The 19,524-nt window shown below is 43.6% G+C and overlaps 1 protein-coding gene across 1 annotated transcript; it reads left to right on the top strand.

Moving 5' to 3' along the window:
- Positions 1–1,610: 1,610 nt before the first annotated feature.
- Positions 1,611–18,660, top strand: LOC131186803 (lysosomal acid glucosylceramidase-like). The gene is made up of 11 exons (XM_058160729.1): positions 1,611–1,724; positions 3,542–3,628; positions 5,001–5,192; positions 6,809–6,958; positions 10,623–10,756; positions 12,435–12,607; positions 13,508–13,745; positions 14,780–15,004; positions 15,101–15,264; positions 16,880–16,996; positions 18,425–18,660. The coding sequence occupies exons 2-11, from the start codon at positions 3,559–3,561 to the stop codon at positions 18,537–18,539; spliced, it is 1,578 nt and encodes a 525-aa protein (XP_058016712.1). The 5' UTR covers positions 1,611–1,724; positions 3,542–3,558; the 3' UTR covers positions 18,540–18,660.
- The last annotated feature ends 864 nt before the right edge of the window (positions 18,661–19,524 follow it).

Here is a 19,524-nt window from a genome sequence, read left to right as displayed (position 1 = left end):
GTTTTTGAAAAACAGCTTGAAAACAGTCCAAAAAAATGGCTAGAAAATAACCCCAAAAACAGCCTGGCTGAAAACGGCCAGAAAATGGCCTGGTTTTTTTGGCCGTTTTTCAGGCTGTTTTCCGGCGCTTGTGAAGACCAGCTGGCCGCGCGCATTTGTGCGCCAGAAAGCAGGAGAGCAGCTGACGACAGCGTGCCTCGCAGGCTTTGCGTGCCAACCCTGGCGTGCGTGCCATAGATTCGCCATCACAGCTCTAAAGAGGCAGGGCCGATTTGAAGGCACGAAAAAATTAATATAAAAAAAAATTTGCTATATTCTTTGGCCTGCAGGGGGCGCTTGCAAGACTCAAGAACCAACAGCATTTCAAAAGGTTGCTAGTCCACATGCAAAAAATGTCCTTGGAATTGAACAGCCTCATCTTTTCCCGCCCCCATGGGCACATTGGCTATGTTATATAGCCTTTGTAAAATTGTTCCGCTACTTGCCGCATCTTGATTAATTAAAATATCATAATTGCGTTATGATAATTATCATCCTTGATCATAATTTATCAGGAGTTTTCTGCCAACATCTTAAGATCGGATTTAAACCACTCAGCTGCGATTATTATGATTATTATTTCCAAACTCTCAGCATTTCAGCCCAGGTGGCCCTAATTAATGAACTCCTGGACGATTTAATGAATAAATAACTAATTAATCCCGGAGTTCTCAGGATTTCTGAGGACGTTGCTAATGCTTTGAATAAAGTCACAGCCTGCTCCCTCGAGTGCATAGACTTCAACTCCCAGAATTCTCAGCAGCTTGGCAACTTTGTCAGCTGTGCCGGCTGCTGGGGGAATTCTGGGAATTGCAATCCACCAATCCTAAAATTGCAAAAATTGGGGGGGAAAAAACCCTCCCAGAAAAACCCTCCATGAATGAAATAATCTATTTTTTGCATAATCTAAAATTAGCCTGTGTTGTTTTCACGCTAATTTTCTGCGGGATGCCGCGGAAAATGCTGGCATTCGTGCCTTACGTTATTAAAATTTTGGCAAATTTAAAACGTGCCCCGGTCCAAATGGCAAAAGACGGAGGACGGTTGCCCTCAACGGGTTTCGAAGCCACGCTCACTTTCCCACTCAAATCCGCCCGAAAGAATCTGCCAAGTGTTAACTTTTTTTCTTTCTGAATAAAAGACCTCAGAGAGTATTCCACCACCCTTTGTCTGTCCTTTCCCCAACAAGAGGGACTAGAAACTTGCTTTTTTTAATGTTAGCGGGAATGTTAGGCCGAGCGGCCCAGACCCAGCTTGATTTCCCCCCGCCTCCCCCCCGACAGATTCTTATCTATTTTGAATTGCAAATCCATCTCCAAAGTTGGAACTTTGCTTTGCATAAAACTTTTTAAGTTGATTATCAGCGTTTCTTTCTTTCTCTCTCTCTCTCTCTCTCTGTGGACCGTCTGGATGGCTTTTCTGGTTTTCTCAACCTTGGGTGTGACGCCTCGCCGTTGCAAAATCCAGCTGCCTGATTCCCAAAGAAATAAGGGATTCAACCCTGAAGGGAGGGAGGGAGGGCGGGGAGGGGGGAGGGAAGAAAGGCGATTTTCCTGTTGAGCCAGCTTGCCGTGATCTTACGGCAGATGTTGGCTGCGGTGTGCAGACGTAAGACATCAGGCTTTGGATGCTGTCCTGAATAGAAGAGGTGCCCCCCATTTTTTTGGAGAGCTGGGGCGAGAGAGGTGAGTGTGCCGGAGAAAGGGTTGTGGGTGGGTTGGAAATCTCCCCCTCCCCATTTTTTCCCCCCTCCCTTCCCTTCCGTACTGTAACTGCTAGCATCTGCGGAACCTCCCTGTTCAGGAGCAGTCTACCCCTTGCGTAGACGACGAAGAGCAGGTTTGGGGCTCTCTCTCTCGCCGCCGGCTTACAATACTTTGGCTTCCTTTCAGTTGGGGTTCTTGGGGGTACAGCCAGCCTCCCCCTCCCCCCCCCAATAAAAGCCGTTTGCTGCGGAAAGCTGTTAACATCGGACCTGAACTCGGTTTAATTTCTCCAATTAAGCAGGCCATGTTCAATTAAGAGTCTGAATTAAACTATTACTCTTCGGAACATTGGCTGCTTAATTGGAGTGATTAAAGCAGGTGCTTTTCTTTGATCTGGCTCCCTTCTTCTTCTTCTTCTTCTTCTTCTTCTTCTTCTTCTTCTTCTTCTTCTTCTTCTTCTTCTTCTTCTTCTTCTTCTTCTTCTTCTTCTTCTTCCTCCTCCTCCTCTGTCTAGTTTTCATATTATTATTATTATTATTTCTTCTTCTTCTTCTTCTTCTTCTTCTTCTTCTTCTTCTTCTTCTTCTTCTTCTTCTTCTTCTTCTTCTTCTTCTTCTTCTTCTTCTTCTTCTTCTTCTTCTTCTTCTTCTTCTTCTTCTTCTTCTTCTTCTTCTTCTTCCTCCTCTGTCTAGTTTTCATATTATTATTATTATTTCTTCTTCTTCTTCTTCTTCTTCTTCTTCTTCTTCTTCTTCTTCTTCTTCTTCTTCTTCTTCTTCTTCTTCTTCTTCTTCTTCTCCTCCTCCTCCTCCTCCTCCTCCTCCTCCTCCTCCTCCTCCTCCATGAGGATTAGAATCTTGGAATCTCAAGGGGCTAAGAGTGAGCAGCTGCTCTTGGCCGGCTGAACATGTCAGGGTCTGATGCTTTTTAAGGAGCGCGGGTGGGGGGGGAAACCTTGCTGGGGATCTCGAGAGATCGGACGATCCTTCTCGGGCTTGGAATCTGGAGGACTAGCATCTTATTTCATCTTTAGGGGAAAGCTAGACTGTCCCAGATTGGAATTCCTCTCCCCCCCCCCCCCCCCGGGGAACTGAAAGCCATTTGGAAGAAACCTAGCTGATTAAATAAAAGAGACTGAAGTGCTGATTTGGCTGGCCAGGCGCTTTCTTCTGGCACTCAACATGCCTCAAAGATGGCTAGCATCTTGAATTCCTCTCCAAAGCGTCATAATTTAGAGGAGTAAATTTAACTGCTGGCTTTCTAATTTCGGGGAAATTTTTTTTTTGTTTTTTTTGGTGTGTGTGTGTGTGTGTGTGTGTGTGTGTGTGTGTGTGTGTGTGTCTGGCTTGGTCCTAAAACGGACCATCCCCGTGGATAAAACCACCATCCCATGCAAAGAGGTCGTGGGGTTTTAATTATATTCCTGTCAATCATCACCATCATCATTTAAGGACCCTATAATCCCTTGAAGGGTAGAATCTGGGCAACTGAATGGAGCTAGCAGAGCATTTAATGGCCGGATGCCCTTCCTGCCCCCAGAGCGGGGTTTTGTTCAGCAGATATATATTCTCCTTTCCATGTTATCATTAAATTTTATTTTTACGTTGCAGGTGGGTGGGAGTTTTTTTTAATTTGGGGGGGCTCTGCCTTGGGGGTTCTTCGTGCCCCGAGAATGTGCTTCGAGGAAGGTGTTTGCCGTGCCCAATCCCCGTTAATAAAATGAAATATAAATTAACGTGTCGTCTTTCTGGTGTTTGTTTTGCTTTTAACGACCCGGCTTTTATCGCACCGAGAAGTCCTGGGATCCGCAGCCATGTCTCGTGGGGCCCTTCAAATCTTCTTTGTCTCTTTGTGGCTTCTCCAGCTGAGTTGTTCTGCGATGGGTAAGTGTGTAAAATCAAGTGTCGGCAAGTCCCGAGTGTTGCCTTGCTTTGCACAATTCATTCCCTTGCAAAATGTGCCCTAGAGCCGGGATTACAACTCAAAAGGGCGTTGGGAAAACTCTCACTTCGCAAATGACTGAGATTTTAAGTAATCCGGAAGAGAGCCTCCATGTTGAGAGGCAATCTAGCTGTCTTCAGCCGAGAGAACGTCCTGGCTAATGTTCCTGCAGGGAAAACCTAGGAAATGAATGCTGCTTAGTCTAGGGGTGAAGGTTTAGGAGGCAGGTGGTGGCGAGTTCAAGTCCTGCCCTAGGCATGGAAGCCGGTTGGGTGATTTGGGGCCGATCGCTAGGAGGCTCTGAGTTCTAATCCTGGTTTAGGGAGAAAAATTGGCTGGGCGACTTTGAGCCAATCACCAGGAGACGGGGCTGCTACCGGTTCACCCCGGATTGGGCGAACCAGTAGTGGTGGTAGCGGGAGGCTCCGCCCACCCGCCTGGACGCTTCTGTGCATGTGCAGGATCGTCGCGTGCGCCCACGAGTGAATCGGTAGCGATGGGATTTGCAACCCACTACTGGTTCTAGTCCCGCCTTAGCCATGAAAGCTGGCTAGGTGACTTTGGGCCAATGGCCAGGAGACGGTGAGTTCCAGTTCTGCTTGACATCGTGAGAATGAAGCAGAAAAACGGAAGCCTAAGAAAATGTCTAAGAAACTATTAAAGATTGGTTTCCTTCACATTTATCAAGCCAGTTTTTCTTTCTTTCTTTCTTTCTTTCTTTCTTTCTTTCTTTCTTTCTTTCTTTCTTTCTTTCTTTCTTCTTCCTTCCTTCCTTATTTTCTTTCTCCTTTCTCCTTTCTCTTTCCTTCCTTTCTCCCTCCCTCCCTCCCTTTTCCTTCTTCCTTCTTTCTTTCCTTTCTCCTTTCTCTTTCCTTCCTTCCTTCTTTTCCTTCCTTCCTTTTTCCTTCTTTCTTCTTTCCTTCCTTCCTTCCTTCCTTCCTTCCTTCCTTCCTTCCTTCCTTCCTTCCTTCCTTCCTTATTTTCTTTCTCCTTTCTCTTTCTCTTTCCTCCCTCCCTACCTCTTTTCTTTCTTTCTTTCTTTCTTTCTTTTCTTTTTCTTCCTTCCTTCCTTCATTTTCTTTCTCCTTTCTCCTTTCTTTTTTCTCTTTCCTTCCTTCCTTTTTCCTTCTTCCTTTTTTCCTTTCTCCTTTCTTGCCTTCCTTCCTTCTTTCCCTTTCCTTCCCCCCCTCTCTTTCTTTCTTTCTTTCCTTCCTTCCTTCCTTCCTTCCTTCCTTCCTTCCTTCCCTTCCTTCCTTCCCTTCCTTCCTTTTTCCTTCCTTCCTTCTTTCTTTCTTTCTTTCCTTTCTTTCCCAGGTGGACAGCCATGCTCTCCCAGAAATTTTGGCCACGGTTCTTTGGTCTGTGAATGTGGGGCTGATTACTGTGACACTTTGGAGCCGGTCACTCTCCCTGATTTGGGGTCTTTTGTGAAATACGAGAGCAATAAAGCCGGAGGTCGCGTGGAGCGCAGTGAGGGCCTCCTGATGGATAACCCTCCGAAGAACGGTGAGTCCAGATTAGACCCAGCAATATACTTTTGCCCCAAGGAATCCCAAGCAACGTGAAATGTAGTAGGCCTTCCCTTCCTTCTATCCTCATAAGAACCCTGCGAGGTTGGCCTAGATGACACAATGCCCAGTTCTCGACTGAGAGCCAATTTGGTCTAGTGGTTAAGGCATCAGGCTTGAAACCAGGAGACGGTGAGTTCTAGTCCTGCCTTCAGCACAAAAGCCAGCTGGGTGACTTTGGGCCAATCACCAGGAGACGGTGAGTTCTAGTCCCACCTAAGCCATGAAAGCCAGCTGGGTAACTTTGGGCCAATCACCAGGAGGCAGTGAGTTCTAGTCCCACCTAAGCCATGAAAGCCAGCTGGGTAACTTTGGGCCAATCACCAGGAGATGGTGAGTTCTAGTCCCACCTAAGCCATGAAAGCAGGCTGGATGACTTTGGGCCAATCACCAGGAGATGGTGAGTTCTAGTCCCGCCTTAGATATGAAAGCTGGTTAGATGACTCTGGGCCAATCACCAGGAGACGGTGAGTTCTAGTCCCACCTAAGCCATGAAAGCAGGCTGGATGACTTTGGGCCAATCACCAGGAGACGGTGAGTTCTAGTTCTGCCTTAGACCGGAAATCCAGCTGGATGATTTTGGGCCAATTTTGAGGATGTTTGGAAAACTTTTCATACCAAAGAAATTTCATACATATTTCCTTATATAGAGAATCCCAGCCGGCCATTTATGAATTGATAAATGTATTGAACTTAAACACTACCCATCCCACTATTCAAATTCGGTTCTTAACCACCTCCGCAAAACGCTAAACCTGTTTAGTTTTATAATCTGGTTTGAATCTGGAGTCAGAGACTGGCGGCTTTGGTGCCGAAACAATTTGCTAAACACGTTAAGCCTGTTATCCAAATCTCATTAAAAAAAAAAAGGAAGAACAATTTAATAACCAGGTGGGCGTGCGAGAGAATGTGTAAGCATTCTATAAAACTGGGTGTTTTTTTTAAAAAATAATAATTTGTATTGTTATTTTGCCTTTAAAAACAAAACAAACACAAACATAAAACATATATTTTCTTTTTTCAAATCGGTGTCCTCTCATTTACATTTTCCCCCAACTGTTCTTTACATAATATTGCAACTATATATTATTTTACTGACATTATCTGCTTTGTGACGTTTTCCCAAACGTTCTTATTTACTGTTTCTACTCCCCAACCAATCGTACCGTTTGTTCCATACTAAGTAATATTTCGTTTACTTCGATCTCTTTTGTTAATTTGTCCATCTTTGCACATTCCAAGAGTTTTCTTATCATTTCTTCCTCTTTTGGTATATTGTTCTGTTTCCGATTCTGTGCGCATGTTATCCTTGTTGCCGTTATTATGTGTAGTGTTAAGTATTGTGTTTCTTTAGTGTATTTTGTGGTAAATATTCCCAGTAAGAATAACTCCGGTTTCCAGTCTATGGATTGCATAATGATCTCTTCCGACCATTTTCTAATTTTTATCCAATATTGTTTTGTGGATCTGCACATCCCCCGTAAATGATAATATGTTCCATGTGGTGGTGGCTGTTTTTTTTAATTCCTCCCTCTCTTTCCTTCCTTTGACTAGATAAACTGGTTTTGAAACTGAAGACATTGCAGAAGTATCAAAAGATCAAAGGTTTTGGGGGAGCCCTCACCGATTCGGCTGCTATTAATATCCTGAATTTGTCCCCCAGAAGTCAGAGAAACCTGCTCAAATCTTATTTCTCCAGCGAAGGTCAATTTTATTTACTCGCTTGCTTATATATTTATTAATTAAATGGGTGGGCCGCCCGATTTACTGCAGGAATAGCTGGGTTGTTCGTTTTTTTTTTTTGTTATTATGCATTCATGCCTTGGATTCAGCAGTTCCTTGCATAATCCCAGTTTAAATAATGTTATTTAAGCATTTTGTGTGGGCAGGGCAGCAGCCAAAGGGAGTTTCTTGGTGTCGCCGTCAATTCCCAGTAGGTTGTCCCTTTTCGTCAAGCCGGCGTCGAGACACAAAGTCTACAGCTAAGTCCTCAACTTATGACCGCAATTGGTATCTATTGCCAAGCAAGACAGTTAGGTGAACTTATGACCTTTTATGTTGGGACTTATGTCTAAGGTGGGTTTTTCAGTGCTGTGGTAATGGTTTTTTTTTTTAAAAAATATTATTTATTTTCCATTTTAAAAAAGTATAAACATTTCATCCCTCCTTTAGCAGTGGGTAAAAATATTTCTGTGCAACATCCTTCCCCAAATTATATACACTGAACGATTATACCTTGTGTAACTCTTCATTTCCTTCATAACGTATCTTCTAATATAAATACAATAATAACATTAAAGGTGGTTATTCTCATTATACCTGTTAAGGGTAATCTGGGTTCACAACCAAGGTTGTGGACTATTGAGCAGAGTACCCTACGCATGAAAACGACTGAGACTGGTTGTATACAATAACAGTTACTATACAGACAAACTGGGGTTTGATATTACTTTACTTTTAGGAAAAGGCAAAGTCATAGTCCAAAAACAATTCCAGGTCATACACATATAAAGCCAGTCTTCTTACCAACATACAACAAACAAGGTCTTCTTTCAGTTGAGTTCAGTTCAATACACAACAGTCAGTATCTTGAGGAATCGGTAACTAGCCATGATCAAGCAACGATCATAAAGCTCAAATATACAGTTGCAGAATGACATCAGGTGACAATGCTGTAGCGTCCCTGTAGATTCCCCACAAGCCATAATTTAGGAGTCCTTTTATACATTGGCTACAGAGCTCAACCAATCAGGATGCTTGCAATGATGCAGCACAGCCTTAAAGCAATATCATGCCTTTCTACAAACATACCAAGTTATATATTGCCTGGCTAACTAGTTAGGCAAATATCAATTTCCTGACAATACCCATGTTATCAATTGCCTTTTTATTCTCCTCTCTATCTTAATGTGTTTTCTATTCTTCTTCTTGTCTTCTGCCTTTATTGCCAATTTCCTTTGTTATTCTCTAACCCTTGGTAAAATACTTCCCATATCATACAATAATCCGTTCATTCTTTCTCTTTAATTGCTAGTGTTAATCTATTCGTTTCCAATCAAGGACTACCTGGAGGAAGTTGCTGGCCGTGGTCCTGAAACCAAGCCAAATCCCTGTTGGCTAAATGTAGAGGCATTGTCCAAGGTGTTGAAATCAATCAATCAGAACAGAGCTGAAAGGGATCTCGGAGGTCTTCTAGTCCAACCCCCCCCCCCGCTCAAGCAGGAGATCCTATACCATTTCAGACAAGTGACTGCCCAGTCTCTTCTTAAAAACTTCCAGCGATGAAGCACCCACAGCTTCTGGTGGCAAGCTGTTCCACTGGTTCATTCCCCTCAGTTTCTCTTTAATTTGAGGTTGCTTCTCTCCTTGATTAGTTTCCATCCGTTAAGTTTCTTGTCTTTGGAGAATAGGTTGACACCCCCGCCCGCAAATCTTCTTTGGGGCAGCCCCTCAAATACTGGAATCCTGCTATCATGCTATCCCCCTCTAGTCCTTCTTTTCTTTAGACTAGCCAGACCCCAAATCCTGCAACCGTTCTTTGTAAGTTTTAGGTCTCCAGGCCTTTTATTTTATTTTATTTTATTTTATTTATTTGCATTTATATCCCGCCCTTCTCCGAAGACTCAGGGCGGCTTACACTGTTTTAAGCAATCGTCTTCATTCATTTGCATATTATATACAAAGTCAACTTATTGCCCCCAACAATCTGGGTCCTCATTTTACCTACCTTATAAAGGATGGAAGGCTGAGTCAACCTTGGGCCTGGTGGGACTTGAACCTGCAGTAATTGCAAGCAGCTGTGTTTAATAACAGGCTGTCTTACCAGTCTGAGCCACCAGAGGCCTTTGATCATGCTTAGTTGCTCTTCTCGGCACTTTTTCCCATTTATTTATTTATTTATTTATTTATTTAATTAGATTTTTATACCGCCCTTCTCCCTAGGGACTCAGGGCGGTTTACAGCCAGATAAAAACAAGCAGCAATATAAATACAAGATAAAATACTGTTTAAAAACTTATTCAATTTGGCTCTAATTAAAATAAATTTAAAACAATAAAACCCCTTTAAAATTAAAACTATAAAATCTAAAATCCTATGCCAGTCCTGCACGAATGAACAAATATGTTTTCAGCTCGCGGCGAAAGGTTCGAAGGTCAGGCATCTTTTTTTGTCGTGCGGTGACCAAAACGGGATGCGATATTCCAGGTGTGGCTTTTACTAAGGCTTTATAAAATGGTACTAATACTTTACGTGCTTTTGATCCTGTAACCCACTCCTTGTTTTCCTCCGTGTAATCTGTTCTGGTACCTTTGCTTTTTTTTTTTTTTCTTCCTGCCCAGGTGTAAAACTTTGCTTTTCTCCACATTTATTATGTATTTATTTTATTTATTTATTTTTATTTAATCAAATTTTTATACCGCCCTTCTCCCAAAGGACTCAGGGCGGTTCACAGCCAAATAAAACCACAATAATAAATACAATAAAACAGTAATTTAAAAAACCTATCGAATATGGCCCAATTTAAGATACATATAAAACAATAAAGCCCAATTAAAATTTACAACCCCAATAATAAAATATTAAAATTCTAAAATCCTATGCCAGTCCTGCGCGAAGAAATAGGTACGTCTCGCGGCGAAAGGTCCGAAGGTCAGGAAGTTGACGAAGTCCCGGGGGAAGTTCGTTCCAGAGGGTAGGAGCCCCCACAGAGAAGGCCCTTCCCCTGGGGGGGTCGCCAGCCGACATTGCTTGGCAGACGGCACCCTGAGGAGTCCCTCTCTGTGAGACCGCACGGGTCGGTGGGAGGCAAATGAAATAATAATAATAATAATAATAATAATAATAATAATAATAATAATAATAATAATAATAATAATAATAATTTAATTTTTATACCGCCCTTCTCCCGAAGGACTCAGGGCGGTGAACAGCCAAGTAAAAACAATACAATATATTACAATAAAAACTATTTAAAAAACTTAATTCAATGTGGCCTAAATTTAGATATAAAATACATAATATAAAATAACCCCATTTAAAAACGAATTAAAAACCCCTATCAAGCCAGTCCTGCTCGGAAGAATAGGTACGTCTTCAGCTCGCGGCGAAAAGTCCGAGAAGGCAGAAGGCGGTCCCATAAATAGCCCGGTCCTAAACCATGGAGCGCTTTAAAGGTGGTGACCAATACCTTGAAGTGCACCCGATAGACCAAAGGCAGCCAACATTAAATGAATGAATCCTTCCCTCGTATTCCCTCGTCTGCTGAATGGACTGCAGCTTCCATCCTCCCCTTCGTGAAATCCAGCCATTTGGAGGAGAGGCAGGCTAACCCACCCCATCTGCAAATCTGTTGTGTTTCCAAACGCAGGCATTGAGTATACCTTGATCCGGGTGCCCATGGCCAGCTGCGACTTCTCGGTGAGGCTGTACACCTACGCCGATGTGGAAAATGATTTTGACCTGAAGAATTTCAGCCTGACGGACGAAGATATCAAAATGAAGGTGGGAGGGGTCATCGGTGATTGGCAGAATTTTAAGAATATTCACACACACACACACACCTTCCGCAGTCCAGCTCTGTCCTTAAGAGAAATAGAAATAGAATTCTTTGTTGGCCAAGTGTGATTGGACACACAAGGAATTGTCTTTGGTGCATAAGCTCTCGGTGTACATAAAAGAGAACATACATTCATCAAACAGAAAGAAGAATAGAAGAAATGAAATATAGAAATAATATAGGAGAAATATAGGAATAGAATAGAATAGAATAGAATAGAATAGAATAGAATAGAATAGAATTTTTTTATTGAGCAAGTGTGATTGGACACACAAGGAATTTGTCTTTGGTGCATAAGCTCTCGGTGTACATAAAAAGAAAAGATACGTTCATCAAATATAGAAATGAAATATAGAAATAATATAGGACAAATATAGAAACAGAATAGAATAGAATAGAAGAATAGAATAGAATAGAATAGAATAGAATAGAATAGAATAGAATAGAATAGAATAGAATAGAATAGAATAGAATAGAATTTTTTTATTGACCAAGTGTGATTGGACACACAAGGAATTTGTCTTTGGTGCGTAAGCTCTTGGTGTACATAAAAGAGAACATACATTCATCAAATAGAAAGAAGAATAGAAGACATGAAATATAGAAATAATATAGGAGAAATATAGGAATAGAATAGAATAGAATAGAATAGAATAGAATAGAATAGAATAGAATAGAATTTTTTTATTGGCCAAGTGTGATTGGACACACAAGGAATTTGTCTTTGGTGCATAAGCTCTCAGTGTACATAAAAAGAAAAGATACATTCTTCAAGAATGATAAGGTACAACACTTAATGATAGTCACAGGGTACAAATAAGCAATCAAATCAGTGGTGAAATCCAATTTTTTTTACTACCAGTTCTGTGGGCGTGGCTTGGTGGGCATGGCAGGGGAAGGGTACTGCAAAATCTCCATTCCCGCCCCACTTTGGGGCCAGCCAGAGATGGCATTTGCTGGGATCGAACTCACAGCCTCCCGATTGCGAGGCGAGAGGATCCACCTCTCAGCCACCGCCCCACTCCATAAAGAGGTTCATACATCTTGGCTTAATTTCGGTATCGCCCTTACAATCTGCCCCATTCGGTTCCACATAGGCCAAATCTCAACCGAACCATTTTGTTTAAGTGCTGTGTTCAGGGCTGGGCTGCTGGGGGTTCGGGCGAACCTCTAGCTAAGATTCTATGCAGTTCGGAAAACCCCTAAATCCCACTCCTGGCTGGCCCTGCCCACTGAGCCCCACCCCTCCCAGGAATCCCCACGCAGCCTTTTTGGATGCAGGTAAGTGCAAGGCATGCGTGGAGGCTCGGGGAGGGCAGAAAACAGGCTTACCAGAAGGCTGGAAACGGGCCTCCAGAGGGCCTCCAGAGCCTGGGGAGGCGGTTTTCACCCTCCCGGAGGCTCAAGAAAAGCCTCCGGAGCCTGGGGAGGGCAAAAACGCCCCCTCCTGCCATGGTGCAGGAGGCTGACTAGGCCACGCCCACCATGGCCACGCCCACCCAGCAACCAGGCAGAGAAACCCTTGCTAACATTTTTGAAGCCCACCCCTGGCTGTGTTGCGTTCGATGTGGTTTTCAGTTTAACGCACAGGTAAAAACCACGCTCTGTCTCGCCGCACCTCAGATCCCAATCTTGCAAGAAGCCCAGGCTGTCGCACCCCGACCCCTGTCGCTCTACGCCAGTCCTTGGACATCGCCCGTGTGGATGAAAACCAACGGTGCCATGACCGGCCGGGGCACTCTCAAGGGCCAACCGGGTGACCGATATCACAAGACCTGGGCAAACTATTTTATCAGGTAAGGCGGGTGTCAGTTTGAGACCAGAAACAGAAATACCTGGGAGGAATATCTATCAGAATAGAGCTGGAAGGGGACCTTCTAGAGGTCTTCTAGTCTAGCCCCCCCTGCTCAGGAAGGAAGGAAAGAAGGGAGGGAGGAAGATGGAAGAAAGGGAAGGAGGGAGGTGATGGAAGAGAGGAAGGAAAAGAGGGAGGAGGGAGGAGAGAGGGAAGGAAGGAAGGAAGGAGGAGGGAGGAGAAAGAGAGGGAGGAGAAAGAGGGAGGGAAGGAAGAAAGGAAGGAAGGAAAAGATGGAGGAAGGAAGGAAAGAAGGGAGGGAGGAAGATGGAAGAAAGGGAAGGAGGGAGGGAGGAAAAAGAGGGAGGGAGAGAGGGAAGGAAGGAGGAGTGATGGAAGAGAGGAAGGGTGGGAGGAGAAAGAGGGAGGGAGAGAAGGAAGGAAGGAAAAGAGGGAGGAAGGAAGGAAGAAAGGAAGGAAGGAAAGGAAAGAAGGGAGGGAGGTGGGAAGGAAGGAAAATAGAAGAGGGAGGAAGGGAAGGGAGACAGGCAGAGGAAGGAAAGAAGAGGAAAAGAAGAGAAAGGAAATATTTCAAATTAAAAACCTGGTAACGAGAAGGAAGGAAGGAAGAACGGATGGAAGAAAGGAGCAGGAGACCGTATCCCGTTAAAAATCTCCTTAAAAGCACTCACAACTTCTAGTGGCAAGTTGTTCCACCGGTTAATTGTCCTCACTGCCAGGAAATCCATTCCAGGTTGCTTCTCTCCTTGATTAGTTTTCCACCCGTTGCTTCTCGTCCTGCCCTCAGGTGCTTTGGAGAAGAGGCGGACCCCCCCCCCCAACCTCTTCTTTGGGGCAGCCTCTCACACCACACACCCCCTTTTCTCTTCCTCAAATACAGATTCCTGGACGAATACGCCAAGTATAATCTGACTTTCTGGGCCATAACGGCTGGCAACGAGCCAACGGCCGGGGACATTATCTTCTACCCTTTCCAATGCCTTGGATTTTCACCCGAACACCAGCGGGATTTTATCGCGGAAGATCTGGGGCCGGCTTTGGCCAACAGCAGCTACAAGGGCATTGAGCTGATCATTTTGGATGACCAGAGGGTGATGCTCCCTTACTGGGCCGAAGTGGTAAGCTGGCCACCGCCGCCCCCACGGGCTGAATTTTAGCCGAGTTTTTCTAAAAGGGGAAGAAGAAGGGAAAAAAATGCGTTCGGAGTTTTCGGCGCTACCAAAGTTTTAATTATAATATAGGCAGTCCTCAGCTTACGGATGTTAATGGAGCAGGGATTTAAGATCGTAAGTTGTGGCGCTCGTTACGTAGGTTAGCTGTGCCTGATGTTATACGAAGGACCCTCCTCCTCTCTACAAACCCTTCTCCCTTCTGGCACTGATGATGTTACCTAGTTGGGTCTTGAAACGTCTGCAAGAAAACCACCCAGCTCAGAGAGCACCAAGGATCCCACAGTCCTCCTCCTCCTCCTCCTCCTCCTCCTCCTCCTCCTCCTCCTCCTCCTCCTCCTCCTCCTCCTCCATTCTAGCCCTGATTATCTTCCCTAGTTGGCTCACCAAACCACTGGAGAGCACCCACAGAAAAACTAACTTCCTAACTTCCTTTCCCATAAACCTTCTCGGAAATTCTGGAATTTCTTGCTAGCCAACCTAAGGGCTTGCCATCCGCCTATCTATCTCGCGTGCCACACCAGAGAGAATATATATATATATATATGTTTTCTGAGGTTTTCGCGGGTGTTTGTATGTAGGTCTTTGGTTATTCGGGTTTTCTCCTGCGTAAAATTAGAAGTGTCTTGGCGACGTTTCGACGAAGTCTCATTCGTCATCTTCAGGCTTCAGCTTCGTGCTTCTGGGAGCAATGTGTGATTGCAGCTGTTTCTTCCTTTTTAACTGCTAGTGGGGGTTTGAACTGATTGGGTGGGAGCTTGGCTGTGCTCTGATTGGATGGAAGTTTTTTTTGTGCTCTGATTGGCTGGGGGTGTGTCCTGTTTGGGTGGGGGTTTGGTTGTGCTCAGATTAGTCTGAGTTGCAGGGGGATTTGGCTTCGTGTTTGTGGTCGTGTCTGTCTGCTGTATGTATGGATTGGAGGGGTTGATATATATATATATGTATATATAAAGCCCTTGGGTTGGTTTGGATTATTTCTCCAGGTCCTCAAAGACCCCAAGGCTACCCAATACATCAACGGGATCGGCATCCACTGGTACCTGGACTTCTTGGCACCCATCGACCTGACGCTGTCCATCACCCATCACCTCTTCCCCAACTATTATCTCATCTCCACCGAGGCCTCGACCGGGTCCTATTTCTGGGAGCCCCGTGTGGTGCTGGGCGGCTGGGATCGGGGCAGCAAGTACAGCCACAGTATCCTGACGGTAGGGCGGGGACCGTCGTCGGAGTCTGGGTTGGCTGGGGCTAAGAGGAAGGCAAGAGAGAGAGAGACGCCTTCTCCTTTCCACTTTCCTCCGCAGAATCTCAACAATTACGTCACCGGCTGGACGGACTGGAACCTCGTTTTGGACATGGAAGGGGGGCCCAACTGGAGCAAGAACTACGTGGACAGTCCGGTGATTGTAGATAAGGAGAAGGACGTCTTTTACAAACAGCCCATGTTCTACCACATGGCTCACTTCAGGTGAGCTCAGCTCCTGCCTGGAAGTGTCTGTTTGTCTTGTTTCTATTTGTGCATTTATATTCTTCTCTATAGACTCTTTATTTCCCTATTGCTGTTTGTAAATTTCTATACTTCTATGTACTCTATATTGCTCCATTCTCTATTTTTGTATTTCTATTTCTCTATATTTCTGTACATCATTTGTATATTTCTATGCTTCTATATTCTATATTTCTCTACTCCTCTATTTCTTCTTTTTTTTACATTTCTATAATTCTTTATTCTCTATATTTCTCTATTTCTTTACTTCTCTATTATTTTTACATTTCTATAATTCTGTATTCTCTGTTTCTCTATTTGTTTACATCTCTATTTCTCTATTTCTATTTCTCCATATTTCTATATTTCTCTATACTCTCTGTATTTCTCAATTTCTTTACTTCTCTAGTTCTATTTTTTTTACATTTCTATAATTCTATATTCTCGATATTTCTCTATTTGTTTACATCTCTATTTCTGTGTATCTATTTCTCCATATTTCTATATACTCTCTATATTTCTCAATTTCTTTACTTCTATGAACTCTCTATTTCTCTATTTCTTCTCTATTTTTGTATTTCTATTTCTCTATATTTCTGTACATCATTTGTATATTTCTATACTTTTCTATACTCTCTATATGGCAAATATGCCCTCTTTTTCTCTGTTTCTTTACTTCTCTATTTCTATATTTTAACATTTCTATATTTCTGTTGGTATTTTTCTATACTTCTATATATTTCTCTATTTCTTCTCTTTCTGTATTTCTATTTTTCTACATTTCTATGCTTCTATATACTCTCTAAATACCCTCTATTTCTTTACGTCTTTATTTCTAGTTTTTTTACATTTCTATCCTATTGGTATATACACTTCTATTTCTGTATTTCTAATTCTCTATATTTCTATACTTCTATTGGTATATTTTTATACTATATCTCTATATATACTCTAAATCTATTTCTTTGCTTCTCTATTTCTGCATTTCTATTTCTCTATATTTCTATACTTCTATTGGTATATTTGTATACTATATCTCTATATATATTCTAAATCTATTTCTTGCTTCTCTATTTCTGCATTTCTATTTCTCTATATTTCTATACTTCTATTGGTATATTTTTATACTATATCTCTATATATACTCTAAATCTATTTCTTTGCTTCTCTATTTCTGTATTTTTATTTCTCTATATTTCTATACTGCCATTTGCATATTTCTATACTTCTATATATTTTCCATAGACTCTCTATTTCTCTATTTCTTTACTTCTCTATTTCTGTCTTGTCTATAGTTGTATACTTCTATATTTCTGTAAAGGCAGTCTTTGACATACAACCACAGCTGAGATCTAGATTGCTAAACGAGACACTTGTTGAGTGGCAAGAAATGTCATAAAACAGGACAAAACTCAACAACAATCATTAGGAAACAGCCGTTTGTGGTCGCAAGTCGAGGATTCCCTGCTTATTTCCGTGCCTATATTCTACTTCTATTTTTATGTTTATGTTTATATGGTTTTGTTGTGCTTTACATATGATTTTGGGGTGGGGGGAACGCCCACATCTGTGCCTCTTTTTCCCTGCCCCCGCATAGTAAATTCCTCCCGGAGGGGACTCAACGGATCGAAATCCAGAAAAGCAGCTCATGTAATCTGGAATTCTCTGCATTCCTGCGTCCAGATGGCTCGGCAGCCGTGGTGGTCTTGAACAGGTGAGTGGCGGGTCACGGTGCCATCAAACGGTGCAAGGGGCGTTTGCGGTGGGCGCTGTATATACCCTCAAAACTGAAGGGCAGGCAAAGAGAAGGAGAATATTCGTAGCTCAGGGCAGAACTGTCTTCGGGGTGCTTTTGTGAGCTTCGTGGTTTTCTCGCGAACGTTTCGCGACCTTTCTAGGTAACATCATCAGTGCTGGTGCCTAACCCTAACCCGGATGATGTCAAGCTAGTTTGGGTCATGAAACTTCTGCGAGAAAACCACCACGCTCAGAGAGCACCAAAGACCCCTTAGTCCTCCTCCTCCTTTCTGCAAACCCCACTTCCTTCTAGTACTGATGATGTGACCTAGTTGGGTATTGAAACGTTTGCAAGAACACCACCAAGCTCAGAGAGCATTAAGGGCCCCATAGCCCTCCACCTCCTCTTCCAGTTTCTCCTTCAACTCCTTCCCCTTCGTCCCCTCCTCCTCCTCTTCCTTCCCCTTTTCTTCCTCTTCTTCCTCCTCTTTCTCTTTCTCTTCATGTACCTTGTTGAAGGTATCTTTTCTTTTGTGTACACTGAGAGCATATGCACCAAGACAAATTCTTTGTGTGTCCAAGGAATGTTGTGTTATTCTGCTTGAGCAGGGGGGGTCAGACTAGAAGACCTCTGAGGTCCCTTCCAACTCCCGTTATTCTGTATTCTGAGCAGGGGGGTCAGGCTAGAAGACCTCCGAGGTCCCTTCCAACTCTGGTTATCCTGTATTCTAAATGGGGTTGGACTAAAAGATCTCTGAGGTCCCTTCCAAACTCCGGCATTCTGCTTGAGCAGGGGGTCAGGCTAGAAGACCTTCAAGGTCCCTTCCAACTCTTGTTATCCTGTATTCTAAATGGGGTTGGACTAAAAGATCTCTGAGGTCCCTTCCAAACTCCGGCATTCTGCTTGAGCAGGGGGTCAGACTAGAAGACCTTCAAGGTCCCTTCCAACTCTTGTTATCCTGTATTCTAAATGGGGTTGGACTAAAAGACCTCTGAGGTCCCTTCCAAACTCCGGCATTCTGCTTGAGCAGGGGGTCAGACTAGAAGACCTTCAAGATCCCTTCCAACTGTGTTATCCTGTATTCTAAATGGGGTTGGACTAAAAGATCTCTGAGGTCCCTTCCAAACTCCGTCATTCTGCTTGAGCAGGGGGTCAGACTAGAAGACCTCCGAGGTCCCTTCCAACTCTTGTTATCCTGTATTCTAAATGGGGTTGGACTAAAAGACCTCTTGAGGTCCCTTCCAAACTCCGGCATTCTGCTTGAGTAGGGGGTCAGACTAGAAGACCTTCAAGGTCCCTTCCAATTCCATTATTCTGTATTCTGAGCAGGGCTAGAAGACCTCCGACCCTTGTTTTCTCGAGACCTCCGTTCCTCCTCACGGTGATCTATCCTTTCCTTTTCAGATCTCCCGACGATATCGCTTTCAGTATCTCGGATCCCGGGGTGGGCTACATCGAGACCATCGCTACGGCCGACTCGATCCAGACGTACCTCTGGCAACGTCCTACAGAAGAATGAGAAGCCTAGAGCTTGGGGAGGAGTGGGGGGGGGGCTCAACCAACCCTCCCCTCCCTCATCCAGAAGTCATTGGAATTAAATTAATTCTTTGCAAGAGGGGGGGGGGAAATAAGGGGAGTGGGGTCTGTTTTGACTAAACCCTGCGTTAACCGGAGATTGTAACGTAGTCTGGCGTAGATCTGCTGAATTAAGATTGAACCTGCTTCTCCTCCATTACCTTCCCACATCTCTTCATTTTTTCCCGAATAAATCTTGGGGGTTTTTTTCTACAAAAACACCTGGTTGGTTTTTTTCTTCTCTGCCCCCCCAACTTGGCTCTAAGGGGTGTGTGTGTGAATTTAGGCAGGAAGCTAAGAGACACACACACACCCCGATTTTTGTCCCCAAACTTACCCCAAAGGGGTTTATGACCGGTTCCTCGCACTTTGCAACCAAATCAACGCCCATGTGATTCGCTTAACAACGGCAGCCGATTTGCGGAACGACCCCGACAAAAACAAGGCGGTAAAATTAAATGCGAGGTACTGAATGACCGTCTGCTTAGTAACAGAAGTTCTGTACCAATCGTAGTTGTAAGTTGTGGTGGGGAGTTCCACAGGGCTAATCAACTCGCCCCCACCGGTTCTTATTTTCTCTTGCCTCTCAAAGCCCCTCAGAGCACGCAAAATATATATATATATATATATATATAAATATAAAAAAATACAAGATTCTGAACGCATAAAGGCAAAATACGGGAAATTAAGATCCTCCCCCCCCTTTTTTTAACCACGGTTGTAAAGTGAATCACGTCCGTTAAGTGAATCATACCAAGCCCCCCCCAAATCAAAGCTCCTATTACAAACCAATTATAGTCTTTTAACTTGCAGCTCATTCAGTGACTGTTAAAAAATTACAATGGCCCGGAAAAATGTGACTTGGGATCATTTTTCACTCTTACGACCGGTGCGGCATCGCGCGATCAAAATCCAGCCGTTTGGCAACC

This window comes from Ahaetulla prasina, chromosome 17, assembly GCF_028640845.1.
Source record: "Ahaetulla prasina isolate Xishuangbanna chromosome 17, ASM2864084v1, whole genome shotgun sequence".
Classification (NCBI taxonomy): domain Eukaryota; kingdom Metazoa; phylum Chordata; class Lepidosauria; order Squamata; family Colubridae; genus Ahaetulla; species Ahaetulla prasina.
This window is presented reverse-complemented; position numbering and strand designations above follow the sequence as displayed.